Genomic DNA, 27,675 nt, shown 5'->3' with positions numbered 1-27,675 from the left:
GCGGGCCTCTCACTATCGTGGCCTCTCTTGGTGCGGAGCACAGGCTCCAGACACGCAGGCTCAGTAGTTGTAGCTCACGGGCCCAGTTGCTCCGCAGCATGTGGGATCCTCCCGGACCAAGGCTCGAACCCATGTCCCCTGCACTGGCAGGCGGACTCTCAACCACTGCGCCACCAGGGAAGCCCCGAGTCACACTTTTTTAAAAATAGGAACTGATGTATGCAATTTTGAAAAAAAAATTTTTGTTAGTAATCACCATTTTATGACTCAGTAGTTCTTTTCAGGCTTCCCGCTCAATAAAAATAGAGTATTTGGGGTGGACTAGGGAAAGTGATTCCAGAGGGGACACAGTGATCTTCCTCTTGGGTAAAAAGAAAAAATGAATTTAATATTAATAATTAAAATTTGCTTATAAAACACAGGAAATGGAGAAATATACTTTTTTTTTTCTTTTCTAAAGGAGAGACTAAAACTTACTTATGAGGAAAAGAGTAAAATCCTGGAATCTCAATTGATGTTTTTGAGGTAAAGTATTGATCATCCATTTAAAGTTATTGGCAAAACCATAATGATCTTAAAAATATGTTTGAATGTTTGCTGAAATGCCAGTTTTAGTCAATATAGGAATTACTTGATGCTATTTTATATGCAATATATAAAATTTGCTAAGGATGGTAAAGGATAAGGGGATTTGTGAAGTCCTTTTTCAAATCCCATTTCAAAGAACTGTGAGCTAAATTATAAATTTTATCCCTTCATCAGTTGTAAAATATTTGTATTTTCCCATAGAAAAAAGAATCAGAAGCTGCTCTTATAGAAATTATGTTTTTAAAATAAAATAGTGTAAATAAAGCACTTTAATTTTCAAATTACAAGCAAGTATTTTTTTCCTCTGTAGGTAGTCTTCGTCTAATTTTTAAATTGCAACAATAATATAATAGTTTGAGAATTTGTATGCATGGTGAATTTGAGTATATATGAATTTTCATGTACTTTTTGATATGTTTTCAAAAATCCCAATAAAACCTGTATATTATAGATTAACCATTAGTACTTTGTTATATATTATGAGTTGGAAAAGATAGGAATTAATTTTTTTTAAATTAAAGGTTAATTGAAATAGTGGTAATGAAATATTTCCAAATGAAATAACCTTTAAAATATTTTTATAATTTTATTTTGATAAGTCTAATTTGAAATAATATTTAACATCTTCCAGGCTGTACATTGTCTAGAGACAGAACTAGGGTAATACTAAGAACCAGAATTCATGGCTTTTGTTGCAAATGTTATTGTTCATTTATTTTAATATACCCTTATGCTTTTCACGCCTCATAAGGTTGAGGATTTCTCTAGAGATCTTTACTAGACCTTTCATGAAGAAACCTAAACTTTTAAAAGGTGGTCTAATTTTTGGTTTCTTTATTTGCTATATGTTGATTTCTATTGTGTTTTGGTTCTTCAGGGTTTTTATTTTTTTTTTTCTTTTTTTTTTTTTGAGGTATGCGGGCCTCTCACTGTTGTGGCCCCTCCCGTTGCGGAGCACAGGCTCCGGACGCGCAGGCCCAGCAGCCATGGCTCATGGGCCCAGCTGCTCCACGGCATGTGGGATCTTCCCGGACTGGGGCACAAACCCGTGTCCCCTGCATTGGCAGGCGGACTCTCAACCACTGCACCACCAGGGAAGCCCCGGTTCTTCAGTTTTTAAAGTGATATATTTCTAGGTCATTATATTTATGGGAATGTGACTTATTTTGTCTCATTAACAATTCAACTATGCAATCTTTAATTACATTAAAACATCACTTTGCAATGGACCAGACTTTGTTTCCTGCATCCTTCTGTTTCTTTGTTTTCTTTTAGTGTAATGTAAGATTATTTAAAGAAGCATTTTCTTAAAGAAAGAAATAAAATCACTACTCTTATAAACTGGTTTTATGTTACCTATTTGTTTTTAATTTTCTTTTTGCCATTTCATGTAACTGAATCTACTTGAGTGTTTTGAATTTGAACCTGACAGAAATAGTAATGGAGACTCTTTGACTTTGGAATGTACTTCTAAAGTTCTTTTTAAGGCTTTGAAAGTCAGACTTTTTCTACATGATACGTAGAAAGAAAACTTACTATGTTGTAGATATCATCTTGGGAATATGACATAAACAGCTCCTTTTTTTCTGTTTCAGAGAGTCATTAGATTAGCTTTTTTTAACCCTTAGATTTCCTGTAGATCTTTTCCACCTCTCCCAGGCTGTCTCAAAGCCCCCTAAATCCCAAGAGTCGAGGTAGTATGTGACAACCAGGTGTCTTGATTATTGGCTTCTCCTTTGTGACAGTGAACAAATTAGGATAGCTATAAATCTCTGAATTTAATAGAAACAGCAGAGAATAGTCTGAGCCAGAGGTAAAATGCCTGCCTTCAGCAGTCTAAGAATTTAAGAACAACTTTTTCCTTTTTAAGTTAGGAAGTTTTTAAAAAATACAACATGAAAGGGATGTGTATGCAAGGAAGCTCAGTTACCCAAATTGACTTTACCAAAGCTTTTTTGGGGAGGGGGAGGAAAATACAACCCATATACTGGTCTTTTAATCCTTGACAAGTCAACTTGGAGAAAAACCTCATCCAAGAGCTATCCCATTAAAACAAACAAACAAAGAACACACATACACAGTTCCTCAGCCTTTTCTTTACCAAGTTGCATATTTCCAGCTAATAGCTGCTACTTATGAAATCTTATGTCTGGCAAGTTCTATCTAACTTCTTTCTGTAGCCCACTCTCTTTTGAAGCAGTTCTTTGTAGATTAGATAGTTTTTTTTGAATTTAATTTAATTTATTTTTTTATACAGCAGATTCTTATTAGTTATTCATTTTATACATATTAGTGTGTATATATGTCAATCCCAATCTCTCAATTCATCCCACCACCATCACTGCTCCCCCACCCACTGCTTTCCCCCCTTGGTGTCCATACGTTTGTTCTCTACATCTGTGTCTCTATGGATAATTTTCTTTTTTTTTTTTTAACTGAAGAAAAATGAACAGTAATAAATTACTCATGCATAAAATCCATTTTCTTTATGTGATCTTTTAAGGTTGTCTTTACAAATTTTAAGGGGTTAACATTTGAAATGGGATTGGGTATTTCCCTCAATTCAAGGATATTGTGTTATGTTGCTCCACCCCTTTATTAAGAGAAACTATTTAGGATTTGTGTTTGGAGTTTTATCTTTTTGCATGGAGATAGGATCCTGTGAAAAGAAAGCCAGTATCAGAGGCAGACTAATCTGTTAAAATCTTAAAACAAATTGAAATTTAATATTTTCAAGGCTCATTTTATTCAGAGTGTCAATTAGGATAATCACACCTACATTTTAGGGCTGTGGTAAGAAATAACAAGGTACTGTATGTAAAGCACCTAATAAGGTAAGCACCAGTAAATGATAGTAGTTATCAGTATGATGATACATTTAGAAGTAGTATACTTTTATCTGGCCATTTGCTAGAGCTTTTTTCCCTTCTTTTTAGGAAAGACCTAGTTGAATATCAGAAAAATTGTGAAGATCTTAAAGAGCGACTAAAGCATAAGGAGTCTCTTCTTGCTGCTAATATTTCTAACCGTGTTGGTGGTCTTTGTTTGAAATGTGCTCAGCATGAAGCTGTTCTTTCCCAAACCCACAATAATGTTCACATGCAGACCATTGAAAGACTGTCTAAGTAAGTATGTTTCTATATGTGTAGTCTTTGGCAACATGGAGACTCATGTCTTTAAATGGGCACAGTAGTTTTTTATCCCCATGCTAAATCGCATGTTAAGCTTCAAATAAAATGGATTTTAAAAGGTCCCTTCATTGTAGCTTTCTTAAAGACAGAATATGTGGGTTCTGCCAACTGTGTATAGCCATGTCATTTTGGACAAATAATTTTATCTTCCTTGGTTTCAGTCTCATCTGAAATGAGAGAATTTAAATAGATAACCTTTATAATTCTGTTCATTTCTATAACTCTATAATTGCAAATCCAGCACTATTCATAACAAAACTGAGTTTGAGAGGAATTCTTTCGATTTTGCCTTATTTTGGATATCCCTGCTGTAGTATAGGTAAAGTGAGTTTTTATCAAGTTTTTATCATGTGACTGTTATGAAGAATATTATGAGTACACTGGAAGAAGGGCCCACTATATCCCATTATTAATATTTGAGGATCGACTAAGGACAAATTACAAATGAGCTTTTATGGAGTCAAAGTTTTCATCTAGGCTGAAATACTACAATTTTCTGTGTACATCTTTTTTGTTTTGTTTTCAGTATTCCAGAGGAAGCCCTTTCCTATGAAAATTATATTCTGTAGAAGTTGAGAATTATTATTTAATATACCATCCAATGATGATTTATAGAGGGTGTTCTCTCTCACATGCCTTCTACTTTTCTCTATGCTCAAGGTCACCTCTCTCTGTCTGTTTGGGTTCATTTAAATAGTTCAAACATCACTTCCTCTTAGAAGTATTCTCTCACCAGCCTCACCCCATTTTGTCCTCAATTGATTTAGGCTCCTTCCTCCTGTAATTTTATAATATATTGTGTATACTTGCAGACAGCAACTGTGTTTGTTTATTTCTGTATCCCTGGCTTCTAGCAGAGTACCTGGCCTACAGGCATTTTGGCATTTATTGCTTAACATCAGAGATTGTCTGATTGGAACTGGTGTTGGGAGTCGAAAGACTTGGTCAATAAAGTTGGTTTTGAACTTTGGACAAATGACTTTACTTCCCTAAGTTTGGAGTCTTCTTTTGTTTGAGGGAATAATACTTACCTCTTGGGATATTATAGAGGCAGCTTAGCCTTGTGACTAGAGCACTAGCTTTTGAGTCAATCTGCCTGGGTCCATACTTTGGTTCTACTGATAACTTACTATGTAACCTCACAAAAATTACTTAATTTCTCATGCCTCAATTCCCCCATTTGAAAATGGAGATAAAAGTACCTAATAGTGTTATTTTTGAGGGGACATTGAAAGAATACCTATATAGTGCTTAAAACAGTTTCTGCCATATTGTAAATGCTCTATAAATATTAAAACCCTTCTGTACCTTGCATACTTTAGAAGCAGTCAAAATGTCTGGTAGCCATGGTTTCTACATATGACTAACCTATTGTCTGTTGTATAAAAACTGCATTTCTCCAGTGGTAGTTTTCATGATCTACAGTGGTAGTCCTGCTTTTTGTTAAATATTATATTAATTCTTAAATATATTATTAACTTACTCATATATATTTAACATAATGACAATTTATTAAGTTTGTTAAATATATTTTCAGATACAAGTAACGTGTAGTAAACATTTCTTATATGCCAAGGACTGTGCCAGGAAATTTAAAAACAATCTCTTTTAATCTTAGTAAAGCATTGGTGAGGTAAATACATTACCCTCATTTTACAACTAAGGAAACTGAGGCTCAGAGAAGTTAAAAATTTGCTTGTTGGGCTTCCCTGGTGGCGCAGTGGTTGAGAGTCCGCCTGCCGATGCAGGGGACACAGGTTCGTGCCCCAGTCTGGGAAGATCCCACATGCCACAGAGCGGCTAGGCCCATGAGCCATAGCCACTGAGCCTGTGCGTCCAGAGCCTGTGCTCCGCAACAGGAGAGGCCACAACAGTGAGAGACCCGCGTACCGAAAAAAAAAAAAATTTGCTTGTTTATATTTGAAAAAAATAATGGAATCATACTTCACAAAAGTAAATTCAAGGTGGTTTAAAGACCTAGATATGCTTCTAGACTACAAAAGTATTAGAAGAAAATATAGAAAAATATCTTAATGGCCTTGGGCTAATTAAAGTTCTGAGCATGATGAGGAAAGTGAGAGTCATGAAGGAAAAAAAAAAGATAAACTCGACTCCATTAAAACAAAACATCCTTGTGATACAATATTGCAAACTAAAAAGATGGGAAAATATTTACATTTTATATAACAAAAATTTTGGTACAATGTATAAATAATTTCCTTTGAAAGAAACAGAAAAGAAAAACTGCCCAGTTGCAAAGTGGATATAGATTAGGAACTGGTAAGCAATAAAAGAGGAAGATAATACATGAGGAAGTATTCATTCTTTTTTTTTAATTGAAGTGTAATACTATGTCATAGTACATAAATACATAGTCACAATATTATGTTAGTTCCAGGTGTACAGCATAGTGGTTTGATAATTCTATACATTTGCAAAATGATCACCACAATAAGTCTAGTAATATCTGTCACCATGCGAAATTATTACAATATTATTAACTATATTCCCCATGCTGTACATTTCCTCCTTTTGACTTATTTATTTTGTAACTAGAAGTTTGTAGTGCTTAATCTCACCTGTTTTACTCATCCTTCCAAACTCCTCCTCTCTGGAAACTCCCTGTTTGTTCTCTGTATCTATGAGTCTGTTTCTATCCTGTTATGTTTGTTCATTTGTTTTGTTTTGTTTTGTCTTGTTTTTCAGGTTCCACACATAAGTGAAATCATATGGTATTTGTCTTTTCTCTGTGTGACTTATTTTAGTTAGCATAATACCCTCTAAGTCCATCCATATTATTGCAGATGGCAAGATTTTATTCCTTTGTATGGCTGAGTAATATTTCACTGTTTATGTATGTGTATATACACACATACATCACATACTCTTTAATCCATTCATCTGTTGATGGACATGTACGTTTCTTCTATATCATGGCTATTGGAAATAAGGCTGCAATGAGCATAGGGGTGCATACATCCTTTTGAATTTCTGTTTTTGTTTTCCTCTGAAAAATACCCAGAGGTGAAATTGCTGGATCCTATAGTAGTTCTACTTTTAATTTTTTGAGGAACTTCCATACTGTTTTACCTAATGGCTTACTAATTTACATTTCCAACAACAGTGCTCTAGAGTTGCCTTTTCTCCACATCTTTGCCAACACTTGTTATTTGTTGTCATTTTGATGATAACCATTCTGACAGGTATGAAGTGCTATCTAATTGTGCATTTTCCTGATGATTAGTGTTGCTGAGCATCTTATCATGTGGCTGTTGGCCATCTATTTGAATTCTTTGGAACAATGTCTATTCAGGTCCTCTGCCCAGTTTTTAATCAGGTTATTTTTTTATGTTGAGTTGCATGAGTTCTTTGGATATTTACCCCTTATCAGATATATTGTTTGGATATTAACCCCTTATCAGATACATAGTTTGCCAATATCTTCTCCCATTCAGTAGGCTGCCTTTTCATTTTGTTGATAGTTTCCTTCACTGTGTAAAAGCATTTTAGTTTAATGTAGTCACACTTGTTTATTTTTGTTTTGTTTCCCTTGTGAGATGTATCAAAAAATATTGCTAAGACCAATGTCAAAGAGCATACTGGCTATGTTTTCTTCTAGGAGTTTTATAGTTGCAGGTCTTACATTTAATTCTTTAATCCATTTTCAGTTTATTTGTGTTTATGGTGTGAAAAAGCAGTCCAGTTTGACTCTTTTGCATGTAGCTGTCAAGGTTTACTAACACCATTCATTGAAGAGGCTGTCTTTTCCCCATTGTATGTTCTTGGCTACTTTGTCATAGATTAACTGACCACGTAAGCATGGGTTTATTTCTGGGCTCTCTATTCTGTTCCATTGGTCTATGTGTCCATTTTTGTGCCAGTACCATATTGTTTTGATTACTGTAGCTTTGTAGTATGGTTTGAAATCAGGGAGTGTGATACCTTCATCTCTATTCTTCTTTCTCAACATTGTTTTGTCTATTCAGGGTCTTTTGTGTTTCCAAACATATTTTAGAATTATTTTCTCTGGTTCTGTGAAAAATGCCATTGGCATCTTGATAGGGATTGCATTGAATCTGTAGATTACCTTGGGTACTATGGACATTTTAACAATATTAATTCTTTCAATCCATGAACAGGGGATATCTTTCCATTTTTTCTGCCATCTTCAGTTTCTTTCATTAGTGTTTTATAGCTGTCCAATTATAGGTCTTTTACCTCCTTAGTTAGATTTATTTCTAGGTATTTTATTCTTTTTAATGCGATGGGAAACTGGATTGTTTTCTTAATTGCTCTTTCTGATAGTTTATTGTTAATGTATAGAAATTCAGCAGATTTCTGTATATTAATTTTGTATCCTAGAACTTTACTGAATTCATTGATGACTATTATTTTTTTGGTGGCATCTTGGGGATTTTTTACATATAGTATCACATGACCTGCAAACAATGACAGTTTTACTTCTTCCTTTCCAATTTGGATTCCTTTTATTTCTTGTCTGATTACTGTGGCTAGGACTTCCAATACTATGTTGAATAAAAGTGGTGAGAGTCAAAATTAAATAAGTTGACTGTGTAGAATAAGTGGAGCTGCAAGTATCATCTCACACCAGTCAGAATGGCCATCTTCAAAAAATCTACAAACAATAAATGCTGGAGAGGGTGTGGATAAAAGGGAACCTTCATACACTGCTGGTGGGAATGTAAATTGATACAGCCACTATGGAGAACAGTATGGAGGTTCCTTAAAAAACTAAAAATAGAACTACCATATGACCTAGCAATCCCACTACTGGGCATATACACTGAGAAGACCATAATTCAAAAAGAGTCATGTACCTCAATGTTCATTGCAGCTCTACTTACAATAACCAGGACTTGGAAGCAACGTAAGTGTCTATTGACAGATGAATGGATAAAGAAGATGTGGCACATGTATACAATAGAATATTACTCAGCCATAAAAAGAAATGAAATTGAGTTATTTGTAGTGAGGTGGATGGACCTAGAGTCTGTCATACAGAGTGAAGTAAGTCAGAAAGAGAAAAACAAATACCGTATGCTAACACATATATATGGAATCTAAGAAAAAAAAAAGTCATGAAGAACCTTGAGGCAAGACGGGAATAAAGACACAGGCCTAGAGAATGGACTTGAAGATATGGGGAGGGGGAAGGGTAAGCTGGGACAAAGTGAGAGAGTGGCATGGACATAATATACACTACCGAACGTAAAATAGCTAGCTAGTGGGAAGCAGCCACATAGCACAGGGAGATCAGCTTGGTGCTTTGTGACCACATAGAGGGGTGGGATAGGGAGGGTGGGAGGGAGGGAGACGCAAAAGGGAAGAGATATGGGAACATATGTATATGTATAACTGATTTATTTTGTTATAAAGCAGAAACTAACACACCATTTGTAAAGCAATTATACTTCAGTAAAGATGTTAAAAAAATATTACTCAGCCATAAAAAGAAACGAAATTGAGTTATTTGTAGTGAGGTGGATGCACCTAGAGTGTGTCATACAGAGTGAAGTAAGTCAGAAAGAGAAAAACAAATACTGTATGCTAACACATATATATGGAATCTAAGAATAAAAAAGGTCATGAACCTAGGGGCAAGGCGGGAATAAAGACGCAGACCTACTAGAGAGTGGACTTGAGGGCATGGGGAGCAGGAAGGGTAAGCTGGGACAAAGTGAGAGAGTGGCATGGACATATATACATTACCAAATGTAAAATAGATAGCTCGTGGGAAGCAGTCACATAGCACAGGGAGATCAGCTCAGTGCTTTGTGACCAGCTGGGAGGGTGGGAAGGAGGGAGATGCAAGAGGGAAGAGATATGTGGATATATGTATATGTATAGCTGATTCACTTTGTTATAAAGCAGAAACTAACACACCATTGTAAAGCAATTATACTCCAATAAAAATGTTAAAAAAAAAAAAACCAATGCAGCCAAAATAAATAAATAAATAAATAAATTTATTAAAAAAAAAAAGAAGTAAGGGTGCCTGTTAAGCAACGATTGGCTGGGGCTTGAAATGATTGCTTAGTTACAAGGAGGGACCTTGAGACCATCAGGTTGCAGGTGGCAGCTGCCAGCAGATACTGTTTTGAGACTAGGTGGTGGTGTCCTTGAGTCTGATACTGTGATAGGGAAGAACAAATCTGACTCCATATAAAATCTGTTCCTTTTATTTTAACCTTTGTATTCTATGGCTTTTGCTTCAAGTTAATAATGTTGCCTATAGCCTAAAGTATACAGGATAGCGCATTCTCAAGGCTCTGACCTTTAAGAGTATAACACTTTTCCATTCATATAGAGATAAAAAGTTGAAGAACAGAGAGTAACATTTGTTTTGTTGGAGGTTTACAGGAACATTGTGACCTAACCTTCATGGACGAAGGATTCCTGCACCAAGAAGTTTGCAACAACCAAACTCACCCCTCCCTCAGCTTGCCCTTAAAAATATTTTGCTGAAACCGTTCAGGGAGTTAGGGTTTTTTGGGGGATCAGTCCCCCATTTTCCTTGCATGGCCCTGCAATAAACCTTTCTCTGCTCCCCCTGCCCCCCCCAAAAAAAACAGTGGTGAGAGTGGGAATCCTTGTCTTATTCCTGATCTTAGAGGAAATGCTTTCTGCTTTTCACTGTTGATTGTGATGTTAGTTGTGGGCTTATCATATATGGCCCTTATTATGTTGAGGTATATTCCCTCTAAACGTTTTTTTCTGGAGAGGTTTTATTATAAATGAATGTTGAATTTTGTCAGAAAGCTTTTTCTGCATCTACTGAGATGATCATATGGTTTTTATTCTTCAGTTTGTTAATGTGGTGTATCACACTGATTGATTTGCAGATATTGAAAAATCCTTTCATTCCTAGGATAAATCCCATTTGATCATGGTGTATGATCCTTTTAATGTATTGTTGGATTTGGTTTGCTAGTATTTTGCTGAGGGTATTTAATTTCCATCTAGGTTCTTCAGTCTGGTTTTGGTGTCAGGGTGATGCTGGCCTCATAAAATGGGCTTGGAAGAGTTCCTTCCTCTGCAGTTTTTTTGGAATAGTTTGAGAAGGATAGGTATTAACTCTTCTCTGAACATATGGTAGAATTCACCTGTGAAGCCACCTGGTCCTGGACTTTGGTTTGTTGGGAGATTTTTTAAATTACTAATTCAATTTCATTATGAGTAATTGGTCTATTCATATGTTCTATTTCTTTCTGGTTCAGTATTGGGAGATTGTACATTTCTGGGAATTTGCCCATTTCTTCTGGGTTGTTCATTTTATTGGCATAATATTGTTCATAATAATTTATTATAATCCTTTGGGTTTCTGTGGTGTTGGTTGTAACTTCTCATTCATCTTTTCTATTGTTGTTTTAGTCTCTATTTCGTTTATTTCTACTCTGATCTTCATGATTTCTATCCTTCAGCTAACTTTGGCTTTTGTTCTTCTTTTTCTACTACCTTTAGGTATAAGGTTAGGTTATTTATTTGAGATTTTTCTTGTTTTCTGAAGTAGGTTTGTATCTCTATAAAATTCCCTCTTAGAACTGCTTTTGCTGCATCCCATAGACTTTGGATCATTGTGTTTTCATTTTCCTTTATCTACAGATATTTTTTATTTCTTCTTTGATATCTTCAGTGGCCCATTGGTTGTTTTTAGCATATTGTTTATACTCCATGTATTTGTGTTTTTTGTAGTTTTTTTTTTCCTCATAGGTGATTTCAAGGTCAGAAAAGATGCTTGATATGATTTCAATTTTTTTTTAATTTACTGAGGCTTGTTTCATGTCCTAGCATGTGATCTGTCCTGGAGAATGGAAAGAATGTATAATCTGCTGGTTTTGGATGAAATGTTCCACATATATCTATTAAGTTATTTGGTCTAATGTATCATATAAGGACAGTGTTCCCTTATTGATTTTTCTGTTTGGATGATCTGTCCATTGATTTAAGTGGGATATTAAGGTCCACTTCTATTATTGTGTCAGTAACTCCCTTTATGGTTGTTAATATTTGCTTTATGTATTTAGGTGCTCCTATGTTGGGTGCATATATAGTTATACTTGTTATATCATCTTCTTGGATCAATCCCTTGATCGTTATATAATGTCCTTCTTTGTCTCTTGTTACACTCTTTGTTTTGAAGTCTATTTTGTCTGATAAAAGTATTGTGCTCCCAGCTTTGTTTTGATTTTCATTTGCATGGATTATCTTCTTCCATCCTCTCACTTTCAATCTGTGTGTGTCTTTAGATCTGAAGTGAGTTTCTTGTAAGCAGCATATATACAGGTGTTGTTTCTGTATCCATTCAGCCACTCTGTGTCTTTAGATTGGAGGCTTTAGTCCATTTACATTTAAAGTAATTAGTGATAAGTCTGTATTCATTGCCATTTTGTTCATTGTTTTGGGGTTATTCTTGAAGTTCTTTTCTGTCCCTTCTTCTTTGCTATTTTCCTTTTTCATTTTATGACTATTTTTAGTTTCTTGTTTGTACTTCTTTCTCATGTGTGTGTGTGTGTCTACTACTCTGTCTTCCAGTTTGCTGATATTTCTTATGTATTATCTAACCTACTATTGATTCCTTCTAGTGTATTTTTAAATTTCAGTTATATATTCTTCAGCTCTGTTTGATTCTTTTTGTATTTTCTAAGTTTTTGTTAAACATATTCCTGTGTTCATCCACTTTCCTCCCAAATTCATTGTGCATGTTTATGATCATTACCTTGAACTCTTTATTAGAGACTGCTTATCTCCACTTCACCTAGTTCTTCTTTGCAACTGTTATCTTATTTTAAAAGGTATTCATTCTGTTATTATTCAAGGAAATACCATTTTAAAAATGCCAACTATCAAATTGGTGAACATTTTAAAAAGGTCTGAAGAACGATGAGGCTATGAATAAGTGTGTATTTTCATACCCTGCTGGTGGAACTATAAATTGACACTACTTTGAAGAGTAATTTAGCACTATTCATTAATATTTAAATTATGTATTACACATTTCAAAATCTACCATAGAGAATGTATGTATGTGCATAATGGGGCATTTGTAGGAACTCTTTTTGCAGCATTATTTGTGATGGTATCATGATATTGTGATTTAATAAGAAATATGTATTTTGGTCTTCATCTCCTGTTCCTTGCATAGAGCTCCTAAAACTCTTATATTTTTCTAAGTGGTAAAAGTAATAGGTACATAGTTTGTACTAATATTTGGGTTTTGTTCCCTGCTTCTGAAATAGGTTGTTATTCTTAAGAAGCCCATTTCAACCACTCCTGAGTTTATGTTAAGTAGATGACTTTTGGAAACCCACTAAGGATGGGAGTGCTGGTTGCCACAGAAACCATCCATATGATTAGAAGATTGGAATTTTCTGTCTCTACTCCCCAACCTTTAGGAAGGGGAAGGGCTGGAGATGGAGTCCAGTCACAAATGGCAGTGATTTAATCAAGCATGCCTATGGAACTTCTATAAAAACCCTAAACAATGGAGTTTAGGGAGCTTCTGGATTGGTCAAAACATTGAGGTGGTAGAGGGTGACACTCCCAGACAGGGCATGGAAGGTCCACACCCCTTCCCACATACCTTGCCCTAGGCATCTCTTCTGTTTATCTGTTCATGAGTTGGGTCTTTTATGATAAAGGGGAAATAGTAAGGAAAACACTTTCCTCAGTTCTGTGAACTGTTCTAGCAAAGTATTTAATCCTAGAAGGGGTCATGGGAGCCCATGATTTCTGGCCAGTTGGTCAGAGATACAAGATACCTGGGACTTGCAGTTGGCACCTAAAGTGGAGGACAGTTTTGTGGGACTGAGCCTTAACCTGTGGGGTCTGCACCAACTCCAGGCAGATAGTGTCAGAATTGAGTTAGTGTCCACTGAGAATTAAGAGAAGTGCTGTATGTGGAAAACCTACACATGTGGTATCAGAAGTGTTGTGAATACAGAAACTGGGTGTAGGAGAAAACAAGAGGTTTTTCTTTTAGATGTGAACAACCTAAATATCCTTCAAAGAAGAATAACTAAACTGCAGTTGAGATAACTATGAAATTTTATGCACAGCCAAAAAAAATGATTGAAGTAGATCTATATGTACTAATGTGGGACTAAGCTCCAAAATATGTTGTTGAAGGAAAAAAATAAAACAAGATGAGAAAGACATACCTGGTATGAAACTGTTTGTATTCTTTCAGAGGTCCATTCACAACCTTATTATATATTTTCTCCAGGTTCATACATATGCATAGAAAAAGATATGAAAGAATAAACACACAATATTTAACAGTGATTACCACTGGAGAAGTAGAAGAAGGCATTGAAATGGAAAGTATGTTTTAAATAGGTCTCTAACCATATTGGTAATTAATTTATTATAAGGAGAAAGTAATGAAAATTAATTTTTAAATGGAAAAAGCATATTCAAAGTCATGCAGATAAAGAGGATAGTCTAAGATAAACTAAGTCTGACAAAACCAATCAACAAATAAAAAACTTTTTTCCCCCTATTATATTGCATTTCATATTATCCTTTTAGGTCATGAGAAAAATATTTTGAAAGGAAGCTACAGTGTTTACATTGATTCCAAGTCTGGCAGTCATTTAGAAATTAGATTCTTGCTCAGTTATATATTTCTTTGTCTCTATCCTAAATTTCAGCTCTTAGCCTCTTAAAATAAATGTTAACCTTCTCAGTTCGGTTTTCTGCTTTGTCAGCATGTCATTGGCTCATGTTCTACCTTAATAACAGTATACTATGGAAGGTTTCTGCTTTTATTATAAATGAAAATCTTTGTCTATATGACCTAAGCTGGTGTTCAGTTTCTTTCAGTTTACTAATGCAGAGTGCTGAATACTGAGTGTATGCTGACTTTGAAGAGTGACCAAAACTTTTTACGTTTGGATTTCTAGTTTGAAACATAATTAGAAGCCTGAACCCTCAAAGAACTGTATCATAGTATTTCCTGCATGACTCTAAAATGGATTTTTAAAAAGTTATATCCCAAATATGATAAATCAAAAGAGTTTCCTGGTCTCTATTCAAAATGTAGTATTGTAACACTAGTTTTAAGCTACGTTGTTGATTTTTTAGCATGTAATTTATTGACTCTGTGACATAACATTGGGCAGCTGAAAAGGAGAGGATCAGGCACAACTTGGAGACCAGACAACCCATATGTTTGTGGTGTTTTGTTAGGGCACTTGGGACTTTTTGGAGAGAATACTTAACAGCTGCTGAGTACATTGGATATAATTTAAAAGTTGGTTTGAAGTCCTTATAGTATTTTTTAATTTCTGCCTTCCACTCAGACCTCATTATGTCATGAAGTAGGTAAGAGCAATAATAACCGCTCTTTCTTTCTTAATGATCAAAATACTTTCAAATGGGAATCAGGGTGGAACTGCTTTATATTAAATTCCTTTCTGTAGCTCATAGTGCCTTGGAGGAGCTTCAATGTACTTTTCAGACAGGAGAAATGATTACTACTGTACTATCCTGGGACTTCAGTCCAGCTTGTGACTTGGGGCTGTTTGATTGGCAGTCTTCTGTATAGCTGGCTTTGAAAGACTATGAATAGGAACTTCCCAGAAATGAGGAAGAAGGAAATGTCGTAGTTAGCCCTCTAGACTTTCTTTTTAAAAACAGTGATAATACTTATTAACAATGCTTAATAAAGCTTAAAACTGCTAGCAACTGTGGAATAACTTAAGAATTAAAGGCACTTCTTAGGCACTCCATATTTCAAGATGAAGCTCATGTATATATCAGCCCAACTCTCTCTTTTCCTTATTTTAAACATTGGCCAAGATTATTCAGGGACTTTCTCCTTTTTGCTCTGATTGTTACACTAGGCTCCTTAAATACTACATGCTCGTTAGTTCATCCCAGAACTGACACCCATGCTTCTTACCTCATCTTCTGTCTCAGCTGCTCTTTCATCTGGATCATGATGGCATGTTACAGAGTTAATGCTGTATTGCTTGTTTTGTTTGAAAAACTCCTTGATCATATTCATCAAAATATTCCCATGGTATTTTTAAGCAGTTAAAGAACTTTTGCCTTGGAAGATGGTAGCTTGGAGAACTGCCCTCTCATTCTCACATCATGTAAATTTGTAAAATTTCCCATTGTGAGAGGCTCACTCAGGCCTGGCATTGGGCTGGCCATGTAGACTTTTATATGGATTTATTTAATCCATAAGATTGGATCCTTACTATTTTACATGCCAACGCATTTTGGCATTCAGTTCAATTCTATCCCCAAGAAATAGCTTAGCCTAGGGTACTTCTGAAAATTGCTAAGGAAGGGATGGATCTAGGCAAGTGTCAAAACCCGTGGGATAAGATTTTGTAAAATGATGAACATTATATGTGTAACCAGGGCACTTGAGTGATTCAACAGTACTACCCATTGAAAGAAGAAATATGTTCATAAGTAGGTGAAAGTTTTTAATTCATAGAGAAGGGTGAAAAAGAGGATTGTGAAGGAAGATGAAAAGGAAAGGACATATGTTTGTTCTATTAGAGAGGAGACTCGGCAGTGTAAACAAAATCTCAGTAGTCCCTTCTTACCATGGTTACTTCTACTTTGAAGTACAATCCCCACCTTCCCTACTTTATTACTTTTTTCTCCTTTTCTGCCCCCCACATTTTAAATTTTTAAATTATTTCCTCTTTTTTGGGCTTCCCTCTCCAGCCCTCAGTGTGCCAGTCCTCTCCATAATTGGTTATTATCCCACATGGATGCAGTCCTGCCATGAACGCTCACGGCTTTTCTGGCTGCTCTGCCTGCCCCTCACCAAGTGAGGACAGAGGGTCTTTCTCTGGGGTGTGCTTGAATATGTGCTGAGCTGGCCTGCCCTGGCTCTTCTTCTAATACATATTAATGCTTTTTTTTCCTGACGTATGAATACACGATCATTTGATCATTTGTTGTTTTCAATATTCTTTTTGTGCTGACAGAGAAAGAGATGACTTAATGTCTGCACTAGTTTCCGTGAGGAGCAGCTTGACAGAGGTGCAGCAAAGAGAAGTCAGTGCTTATGAGCAGGTGAAACAAGCTGTGCAAATGACTGAGGAGGCCAACTTTGAGAAAACCAAGGTAAGTCTAATAAAATTAAAACAAAGGCATGCCATAATTGCCTTTTTTTTCTTTTCTGAGTATTTGTTTGGTTATTCTCCATAACTAAACCCTTTTTTCCAAACACACAAAGTGAATACCAGTTTGTTAATGTTGACTTTCTAAATTAAACAAATTTGCTCTTTGGAGAATTCTTATTCCCCTGCAAATTCTCTTGCTGTATCACTATTGAAAGAATAGTATTATGATGTGATACAGTACTGTGAGAGACTTGTATGCTTAATCTTTTTATTTGCCGATAACTTTTAATGCGAAGTCAAACTATTAGCACCCATAGTCACCCATTTGTGTATGCTCATGTATGTGAAGACAGATGTTTTTCCTCTATACCTGGGAAAGTTTGAGAACATCCAGATATGCCACAATAATAATATATGTGTACTTAATAGCATCTTTAGCTATGAGTCTGTATCCATTGTGTGCTTAAGTCAAACACATTTAATGATAATGATAATGACAGTAATAGTTAACACTTAGTGATCAGGCAGTGTTCTAAGCACTTTGAATAGTAGGAGGTTACTGATGATTCATTGCTGTGTTTGGGGGCCACACCTTAAACCATTAAAGTTGCTATGTATTTTCCCTAAACACACTAGCCACGCTTCAAGTACTTAGTAGCCACATGTAGCTAGTGATTACTGTATTGGTCAGTGCAGATATAGAACATTTCCATTATCACAAAAAATGCTTTAGATAGCATTGGTCTAAGCCATATAGTAGCATCACTATTTTATTAAACTATTGGGCTAATCAACTTTATATTAAGCTGCTCCTCAGTCATTGCCTTACCCATTTATCTCTATCCAGGTCATCTTTAACTCTTCCTAGACCATTTGACCCTCATAATGCCCCTATGCCTTTTGAAACTTATATTCATTCTGACCAAATGCCCTAGCGTATTTTGTTTCCTCAAACACTCTTACTTCTTCATTTGGAGACTGACTCTAGCTGTCCCTTGCTGATGTTATGGCCCTCAAAACCTCCAGTGAAGCCCTTTGCTGTTCATTTCATCTCTTGTGGCTGTGATGGAGGGGTCAGCATTCATATCACCCCATACTGCTGTTTCCAGGCCTTTGCTTTCGTACCTACTCCTAACTCCTCTTTGAAATTAGTTTACCACTTCTCTTTGAAATCATCGTTGATTCTTCTCTCCCTAATTTTAATCAATATAAACTCTCAATATAGAAGACACTATTTGACATTTTTTTTAAAGAAAATCATCCATCACTTGGGTTTATAAAATAGTTGTAAGATCTTTGACACTTTTTAAGAGCTTTAGCCTCTGACACTTTTCCCCCTTGTCACGTCCTTTCAGGCTGCTATAACAAAGACACCTTAGACAGGGTGGCTTAAACAACAAACACTTATTTCTCACAGTTCTGGGAAGTCCAAGATCAAGGCACCAGTAGATTCGGTGTTTGGTGAGAGCTCACTTTCTGGTTCATAAACAGCTGACTTCTCACTGTGTCTTCACATGGTGGAAGGGGCAAGGGAACTCTTTGAAGTCTGTTTTATAAGGGCACTAATCCCATTCATGAGGGCTCCACCTTCATGACCTAATCACCTCCCATAGGGCCCACCATCTAATTCCATCATATTGGGGGTTAGATTTCTACATGTGACTTTTGGAGAGGCACACACATTCAGTCCATAGCACCCTCTACTTTATTTCTTTTCATCATTCTGAAAGGTTTCCACATCCATACTGTTATCATATGCAACATCTTAGTCCCAACACACTTTGCTTTCCTTAACTCTAACATTTTCTCTGTTCTTCTGTAACTCCCACATGAACTGAAGGGTCCACGAGATCTCAAACTCTAAAACTGATCTCTCTGACCAGAGCCTTTTCTCTTCCTCCCTATCTCAGTTGAATCTACTCAGTGTCCTCATAACTGCCTCCAGTTCTTCTACCTCCTCTCATATCTCATTTTATCTATTATCTTCAGGCTGTTCCTCTTCCCTTTCCATTTAGATGTGAATTTTATGATCTCAAACTAAATTCATTATATTCACTTCATCAAAACAGCTGTGTTGTATACCCACTGAATGGCACTTTTGTCCACTGTCATGCCCTGATTGGGAACTGGATGTCATCCTCTCCTTTGGCTTCCAACCAATCACTAAATAGGAGTTTTAATCCCTGAAGTTTGCTTGAATTCTTTCCTCACTGTCACCTTTCTTGTTCAGGATACCATCATCTCTGGATTCATGAATTATAACATCCCTTGTCTCTTTTCCTTCACTCCATTCCCTACAATGCAGCTAGAAGTGATCTTTCTTCAAAGCAGATTTGATCATGTGACTCTCTGATTTAAAATCCATCAGTGATTTCCCACTGCCTTCAGGGTAATCTCCAAACTACTTCACATGCTTATGAGGTCTGTCCTAATGTGCTTCCTTTCGACCTTTAGTGTCACTTTTTACTCTCCTCCAACAAACTCAGCCCCTGTCAGCTTGGAAAGGCAGTAGAATTTAGAGGTTGGTCATGGTCTTAGTAGAGTTAGCGAGACCTAGATTCAACTTCCAGCTCCCCCATTCACCAGCTGTGTGACCTTGGGCAAGTTATTTAATTCTCTGTGCCTCAGTTTTTCTTCATATGTGAAATGGAAATAATATCTGACACATAGGATTTTAATGAGGACTGTATTTTAAAATTTATATCTGTTATCTTATAGAAACTCTAAGTAGTTGTGGTGATGGTGATGGCTATTAATCCCTGTGTTTATGCCATGCTTTTTCTAGCCTCTGGGTCTCTGTACATGCCATGCAAATTCTTCTCCACACCATTGCTTGGATATTTTTTCATCCTTCATGCCACTGTCTCTAGAAAATCTCTGATCTCCCATGTCTAGATTTGATGTACCTCTTATGTACTTTAAAAACAGGGTTTCTCAACCTTGGCATGATTGACATTTTGATGTACATAATTCTTTGTTTTAGAGATTGTCCTCCACGTTATAGGATATTTAGCAGCATCTCTGGCCTCTACCCACTAGATTCCAGTAGCACATCCCTCTCCCCCAAGTTCTGATAACCAAAGATACCTCCAGACACTGCCAAATGACCCTGAGGGGGGTGGTGCAGAATTGCCCCCAGTTGAGAACTACTCATTACAGCATTTATCAAAATGTATTATTATTGGTTATTTGTCCGTATCTTTCATTAAACTTTAAACTCTCTGGCAGGAAGTAACTTGTCCATCTTGTCACTATTAAACCCCTAGTATCTTACATAGTGTTTGGTAAGTAATAGGTACTCAGTAAATATCCGCTAAGGGAATTGCAGTGTGCTCTCAGTAACACTCTAGAATTCTGTTATTCTTACCTTTCCAATTTAACTACTTTACCAGTGCCACGTGAAAGTTAAGCCAAATCATACATGTTTTTTCCTATCATTTTCAGCCTATCGAGTGTTACTGAGGGAAGCCATGTAAGAAAGCAACAGAATGAATTCCACAGGAGAGTAATACCGGTCATGTTCAGTGTATAAGTACTGTTTAGCAATTCTTTTCTTTGCAGTTGACTACCACATAATACTTTTCTAAATTTTATTTTATTTTATATTTTTTAACATCTTTATTGGAGTATAATTGCTTTACATTGGTGTGTTAGTTTCTGCTTTATAACAAAGTGAATCAGCTATACATATACATATATCCCCCCATATCTCCTCCCTCTTGGGCCTCCCTCCGACCCTCCCTATCCCACCCTGCTAGGTGGTCACAAAGAATTGAGCTGATCTCCCTGTGCTATGCAACTGCTTCCCACTAGCTAGCTATTTTACGTTTGGTAGTATATATAACTCCATACCACTCTCTCACTTCGTCCCAGCTTACCCTTCCCCCTCCCGGTGTCCTCAATCCATTCTCTATGTCTGTGTCTTTATTCCTCTCCTGCCCCTAGGTTCTTCAGAACCTTTTTTTTTTTTTTTAGATTCTATATATATGTGTTAGCATACAGTATTTGTTTTTCTCTTTCTGGCTTACTTCACGCTGTATGACAGACTCTCCGGCCATCCACCTCACCACAAATAACTCAATTTTGTTTCTTTTTATGGCTGAGTAATATTCCATTGTATATACGTGCCACACCTTCTTTATCCATTAATCTGTCGATGGACACTTAGATTGCTTCCATGTCCTGACTATTGTAAATAGAGCTGCAATGAACATTGTGGTATGTGACTCTTTTTGAATTATGGTTTTCTTAGGGTATATGCCCAGTAGTGGGATTGCTGAGTCATATGGTAATTCTATTTTTAGTTTTTTAAGGAATCTTCATACAGTTCTCCATACTGGCTGTACCAATTTACATTCCCACCAACAGTGCAAGAGGGTTCCCTTTTCTCCACACCCTCTCCAGCATTTATTGTTTGTAAATTTTTTGATGATGGCCATTCTGACCCGTGTGAGGTGATACCTCATTGTAGTTTTGATTTCCACTTCTCTAATGATTAGTGATGTTGAGCATCCTTTCATGTGTTTGTTGGCTATCTGTATATCTTCTTTGGAAAAATGCCTATTTAAGTCTTCTGCCCATTTTTGGATTGGGTTGTTTGTTTTTTTGATATTGAGTTGTATGAGCTCCTTGTAAATTTTGGAGATTAATCCTTTGTCAGTTGCTTCATTTGCAAATATTTTCTCTCATTCTCAGGGTTGTCTTTTCGTCTTCTTTATGGTTTCCTCTGCTGTGCAAACGCTTTTAAGTTTCATTAGGTCCCATTTGTGTATTTTTATTTTTATTTCCATTACTCTAGGAGGTGGGTCAAAAAGGATCTTGCTGGGATTTATGTCATAGAGTGTTCTGCCTATGTTTTCCTCTAACAGTTTGATGATGTCTGGCCTTACATTTAGGTCTTTAATCCATTTTGAGCTTATTTTTGTGTATAGTGTTAGGGAGTGTTCTAATTTCATTCTTTTACATGTACCTGTCCAGTTTTCCCAGCACCACTTATTGAAGAAGCTGTCTTTTCTCCATTGTTCATTCTTGCCTCCTTTATCAAAAATAAGGTGACCATATGTGCGTGGGTTTATCTCTGGGCTTTCTATCCTGTTCCATTGATCTGTATTTCTGTTTGTGCCAGTACCTTACTGTCTTGATTACTGTAGCTTTGTAGTATAGTCTGAAGTCAGCCTGATTTGTTTTTTCTTTCTCCGTTTTTCTTTCTCAAGATTGCTTTGGCTATTCAGGGTCTTTCGTGTTTCCATACAAATTGTGAAATTTTTTGTTCTACTTCTGTGAAAAATGCCATTGGTAATTTGATAGGGATTGCACTGAATCTGTAGATTGCTTTGGGTAGTATAGTCATTTTGACAATGTTGATTCTTCCAATTCAAGAACATGGTATATCTCAAGAACATGGTATATCTCTCCATGTGTTTGTATCATCTTTAATTTCTTTTATCAGTATCTTATAATTTTCTGCATACAGGTCTTTTGTCTCCTTAAGTAGGTTTATTCCTAGCTATTTTATTCTTTTTGTTGCAGTGGTAAATGGGAGTGTTTCCTTAATTTCTCTTTCAGATTTTTCATCATTAGTGTATAGGAATGCCAGAGATTTCTGTGCATTAATTTTGTAACCTGCCGCCTTACCAAATTCATTGATTAGCTCTAGTAGTTTTCTGGTGGCATCTTTAGGATTCTCTATGTATAGTATCATGTCATCTGCAAGCAGTGACAGCTTTACTTCTTCTTTTCTGATTTGGATTCCTTTTATTTCTTTTTCGTCTCTGATTGCTGTGGCTAAAACTTGCCAAGCTATGTTTAATAACAGTGGTGAGAGTGGACAACCTTGTCTTGTTCCTGATCTTAGTGGAAATTGTTTCAGTTTTTCACCATTGAGAATGATGTTGGCTGTGGGTTTGTCATATATGGCGTTTATTATGTTGAGGTAAGTTCCCTCTATGCCTACTTTCTGGAGGGTTTTTATCATAAATGGGTGTTGAATTTTGTCAAAAGCTTTTTCTGCATCTATTGAGATGTTCATATGTTTTTTCTCCTTCAATTTCTTCATATCACATTGATTGATTTGCATATATTGAAGAATCCTTGTGTTCCTGAGATAAACCCCACTTGATCATGGTGTATGATCCTTTAAATGTGCTGTTGAATTCTGTTTGCTAGTATTTTGTTGAGGATCTATGTTCATCAGTGATATTGCCCTGTAGTTGCCTTTCTTTGTAACATGTTTGTCTGGTTTTGGTATCAGGGTGATGGTGGCTTTGTAGAATGAGTTTGGGAGTGTTCCTCCCTCTGCTATATTTTGGAATAGTTTGGGAAGGGTAGGTGTTAGCTGTTCTTTAAATGTATGGTAGATTTGCCTGTGAAGACATCTGGTCTTGGGCTTTTGTTTGTTGGAAGGTTTTTTTTTTTTTTTTTTTATGTAGTATGTGGGCCTCTCACTGTTGTGACCTCTCCCTTTGTGGAACACAGGCTCCGGACACGCAGGCTCAGTGGACATGGCTCACGGAGCCTAGCTGCTCCACGGCATGTGGGATCTTCCAGGACTGGGGCACGAACCTGTGCCCCCTGCATCGGCAGGTGGACTATCAACCACTGCACCACCAGGGAAGCCCTGTTGAAAGATTTTTAATCCCAGTCTCAATTTCAGTGCTTGTGATTGGTTTGTTTATATTTTCTATTTCTTCCTGGTTCAGTCTCAGAAATTTGTGCTTTTCTAAGAATTTGTCCATTTCTTCCAGGTTGTCCATTTTATTGGCATATAGTTGATTGTAGTAATCTCTCATGATCCTTTGTTTTTCTGCAGTGTCAGTTGTTACTTCTCCTTTTTCATGTCTAATTCTATTGATTTGAGTCTTTTCCCTTTTTTCTTGATGAGTCTGGCTAATGGTTTATCAATTTTGTGTATCTTCTCAAAGAAACAGCTTTTAGTTTTATTGATCTTTGCTATCGTTTCCTTCATTTCTTTTTCATTTATTTCTGATCTGATCTTTATGATTTCTTTCCTTCTGCTAACTTTGGGGGTTTTTTGTTGTTCTTTCTCTAATTGCTTTAGGTGTAAGGTTATGTTGTTTATTTGAGATGTTTCTTGTTTCTTGAGGTAGGATTTTATTGCTATAAACGTCCGTCTTAGAACTGCTTTTGCTGCATCCCATAGGTTTTAGGTCATCATGTTTTCATTGTCATTTGTTTCTAGGTATTTTTTGATTTCCTCTTTGATTTCTTAACTGATCTGTTGGTTATTTAGTAGTGTATTGTTTAGCCTCCATGTGTTTGTATTTTTTTTACAGTTTTTCTTTCCTGTAATTGATATCTGCTCTCATAGCATTTTGGTCAGAAGAAATAGTTGATGATTTCAGTTTTCTTAAATTTACCAAGGCTTGATTTGTGACTCAAGGTATGATCGATCCTGGGGAATGTTCCATGAGCACTTGAGAAGAAAGTGTATTCTGTTGTTTTTGGATGGAATGTCCATAAATATCAATTACGTCCATCTTGTTTAGTGTATCATTTGAAATTTGTGTTTCCTTATTTATTTTCATTTTGGATGATCTGTCCATTGGTGAAAGTGGGGTGTTAAAGTCCCCTACTATGATTGTGTTACCGTCAATTTCCACTTTTATGGCTGTTAGGATTTGCCTTATGTATTGAGATGCTCCTATGTTGGGTGCATAAATATTTACAATTGTTATATCTTCTTCTTGGATTGATCCCTTGATCATTATGTAGTGTCCTTCTTTGTCTCTTGTAATAGTCTTTATTTTAAAGTCTATTTTGTCTGATATGAGAATTGCTACTCCAGCTTTCTTTTGATTTCCATTTGCATGGAATATCTTTTTCCATCCCCTTACTTTCAGTCTGTATGTGTCCCTAGGTCTGAAGTGGGTCTCTTGTAGACAGCATATATATGGGTATTGTTTTTGTATCCATTCAGCCATTCTGTGTCTTTTGGCTGAAGCATTTAATCCATTTATATTTAAAGTAATTATCAATATGTATGTTCCTATTATCATTTTCATAATTCTTCTGGGTTTGTTAGTGTAGGTCTTTTCCTTCTCTTGTGTTTCCTGCCTACAGAAGTTTCTTTAGGATTTGTTGTAAAACTGGTTTGGTGGTGCTGAATTCTCTTAGCTTTTGCTTGTCTGTAAAGATTTTAATTTCTCCATCAAATCTGAATGAGATCCTTGCTGGGTAGACTAATCTTGGTTGTAGGTTTTTCCCTTTCATCACTTTAAATATGTCCTGCCACTCCCTTCTGGCTTGCAGAGTTTCTGCTGAAAGATCAGCTGTTAACCATATGGGGATTCCCTTGTATGTTATTTGTTGTTTATCTCTTGCTGCTTTTAATATTTTTTCTTTGTATTTAATTTTTGATAGTTTGATTAATATGTGTCTTGGTGTGTTTCTCCTTGGATTTATCCTGTATGGGACTCTCTCAGCTTCCTGGAGTTGATTGACTATTTCCTTTCCCATATTAGGGAAGTTTTCAACTATAATCTCTTTAAATATTTTCTCAGTCCCTTTCTTTTTCTCTTATTTTTCTGGGACCCTTATAATTCGAATCTTGGTGCATTTAATGTTGTCCCAGAAGTCTCTAGGAGTGTCCTCAATTCTTCTCATTTTTTTTTCTTTATTCTGCTCTGCAGTAATTATTTCCACTATTTTATCTTCCAGGTCACTTATCCGTTCCTCTGCCTCAGTTATTCTGCTATTGATTCCTTTTAGAGAATTTTTCATTTCATGTATTTTGTTGTTCATCATTGTGTCTTTGCTCTTTAGTTCTTCTAGGCCCTTGTTAAACGTTTCTTTTATTTTCTCCATTCTATTGCCAAGATTTTGGATCATCTTTACTATCATTACTCTGAATTCTTTTTCAGGTAGACTGCCTATTTTCTTTTCATTTGTTTGGTCTGGTGGGTTTTTACCTTTCTCCTTCATCTGCTGTGTGTTTCTCTGTCTTCTCATTTTGCTTAACTTACTGTGTTTGGGGTCTCGTTTTTGCAGATTTCAGGTTCATAGTTCCTGCTGTTTTTGGTGTCTACCCTCAGTGGCTAAGGTTGGTTCAGTGGATTGTGTAGGCTTCGTGGTGGAGGGGACTTTGCCTGTGTTCTGGTGGATGAGGCTGGATCTTGTCTTTCTGGTGGGCAGTACCACGTCCACTGGTGTATTTTGGGGTGTCTGTGGCCTTATTATGATATTAGGCAGCCTGTCTGCTAATGAGCGTGGTTGTGTTCCTGTCTTGCTTGTTGTTTGACATTGGGTTTCCAGCACCGTAGCTTGCTGATCATTGAGTGGAGCTAGGTCTTAGCGTTGAGTTGGAGATCTCTGGGAGAGCTTTCACTGTTTGATATTACATGGAGCCAGGAGGTCTCTGGTGGACCAATGTCCTGAACTCGGCTCTCCCACCTCAGAGGCACAGCCCTGACACCCAGCTGGAGCACCAAAACCCTGTCAGCCACATGGCTCAGAAGAAAAGAGAGGAAAAAAAGAAAGAAAGAAAGAAAAAAGTAAAATAAAATAATTTTATTAAAATAAAAAATTATTAAAAATTTAAAAAATTAAAAAGTAATAAAAAAGAAAGAAAGAAAGTAAGACGAGAGCAACCAAACCTAAAAACAAATCCACCAATAACAAGCACTAAAAACTATACAAAAAAACAAAGAAAAAAAAACGGATAGATAGAACCCTAGGACAAATGGTAAAAGCAAAGCTCTACAGACAAAATCACAGAAAGAAGCATATACATACACAGTCACAAAAAGAGAAAAGGGAAAAATGTATATATATATATATATAAAAAGGAGGAAGAAAGCAACTGAATCAATAAACAAATCTACCAATGATAATAAACTCTAAATACTAAACTAAGATAAACATAAAACCAGAAACAAATGAGATACAGAAAACAAACCCCAAGTCTACAGTTGCTCCCAAAGTCCACCATCTCAATTTTGGGATGATTCATTGCCTATTCAGGTATTCCACAGATGCAGGGTACATCAAGTTGATTGTGGAGATTTAATCTGCTGCTCCTGAGGCTTCTGGGAAAGATTTCCCTTTCTCTTCTTTGGTCGCACAGCTCCTGGGGTTCAGCTTTGGCTTTGGCCCCGCTTCTGTGTGTAGGTCACCTGAGGGCATCTTTTGGGAAGTCTGATATCTTGTGCCAGCATTCAATATGTGTTCTGTAGGAGTTGTTCCACATGTGGATGTATTTCTGATGTATTTGTGGGGAGGAAGGTGATCTCCACGTCTTACTCCTCCACCTTCTTGAAGGTCTACCTGCCACATGTACTTTAGACTAGACAGGAATGCCACTTTGTTCACTTTCCCAACTCCACTCTTAGCACCTCACTCTCAATAGCTGACCTATTTTACTGGGATCACAACCAACTGACAAGAGCCTCATCAACACTTTCTCATCCCTCAAATGTGTCTTCTCATTTTTTTCTTTCTTATCTGGTCCTCTTACTTCCCTAGATGAATCTCTCTAAGTTCTTGATATCTCCTACTTCCAGGGTTTCAGGGACATTGAGATGTTTGTTATCACATCTTTCTTGTATCTTCCATCCTTCATTCTCCATTGTTTTTACCTTTGTAGCTTTCCATTCACTTCTGAACACATTGCAGTCAGTCTTTTAACAAATTGTAGTCTGATTTCATGCTACTGAATTGGTCACATTATGGTCACCAGTCACTTCCTGATTACTAAACCCAGTGACTTCATCTCAGTCCTCATTTGACCCAACTCCAGGAAGACATTAATTGTACTAGCATAACATATC

General features: G+C 36.4%; 1 protein-coding gene across 8 annotated transcripts in view; it reads left to right on the top strand.

Annotated features, from left to right (window-relative positions):
• The window catches only part of SDCCAG8 (SHH signaling and ciliogenesis regulator SDCCAG8), a 265,165-nt gene that overhangs the window by 47,316 nt on the left and 190,174 nt on the right, over positions 1-27,675 (top strand). For 7 of the 8 annotated variants that reach the window (XR_014293561.1, XM_082615996.1, XM_082615994.1 and 4 more), the window contains 3 exons: positions 461-525; positions 3,525-3,713; positions 16,754-16,892. Coding sequence is in view for 7 of the 8 variants with exons in the window: in XM_082615996.1 (XP_082472122.1) it covers positions 461-525; positions 3,525-3,713; positions 16,754-16,892 (393 nt within the window). In the remaining variant the exon portion in view is untranslated. The remainder of the gene's footprint in view (positions 1-460; positions 526-3,524; positions 3,714-16,753; positions 16,893-27,675) is intronic. The other variant, XM_082615995.1, reaches the window with a different exon arrangement.

This window comes from Mesoplodon mirus, assembly GCF_964341445.2.
Source record: "Mesoplodon mirus genome assembly, chromosome: 3".
Lineage (NCBI taxonomy): Eukaryota > Metazoa > Chordata > Mammalia > Artiodactyla > Ziphiidae > Mesoplodon > Mesoplodon mirus.
The sequence above is the reverse complement of the archived record's forward strand: the minus strand, read 5'-3'. Positions and strand labels throughout refer to the sequence as shown.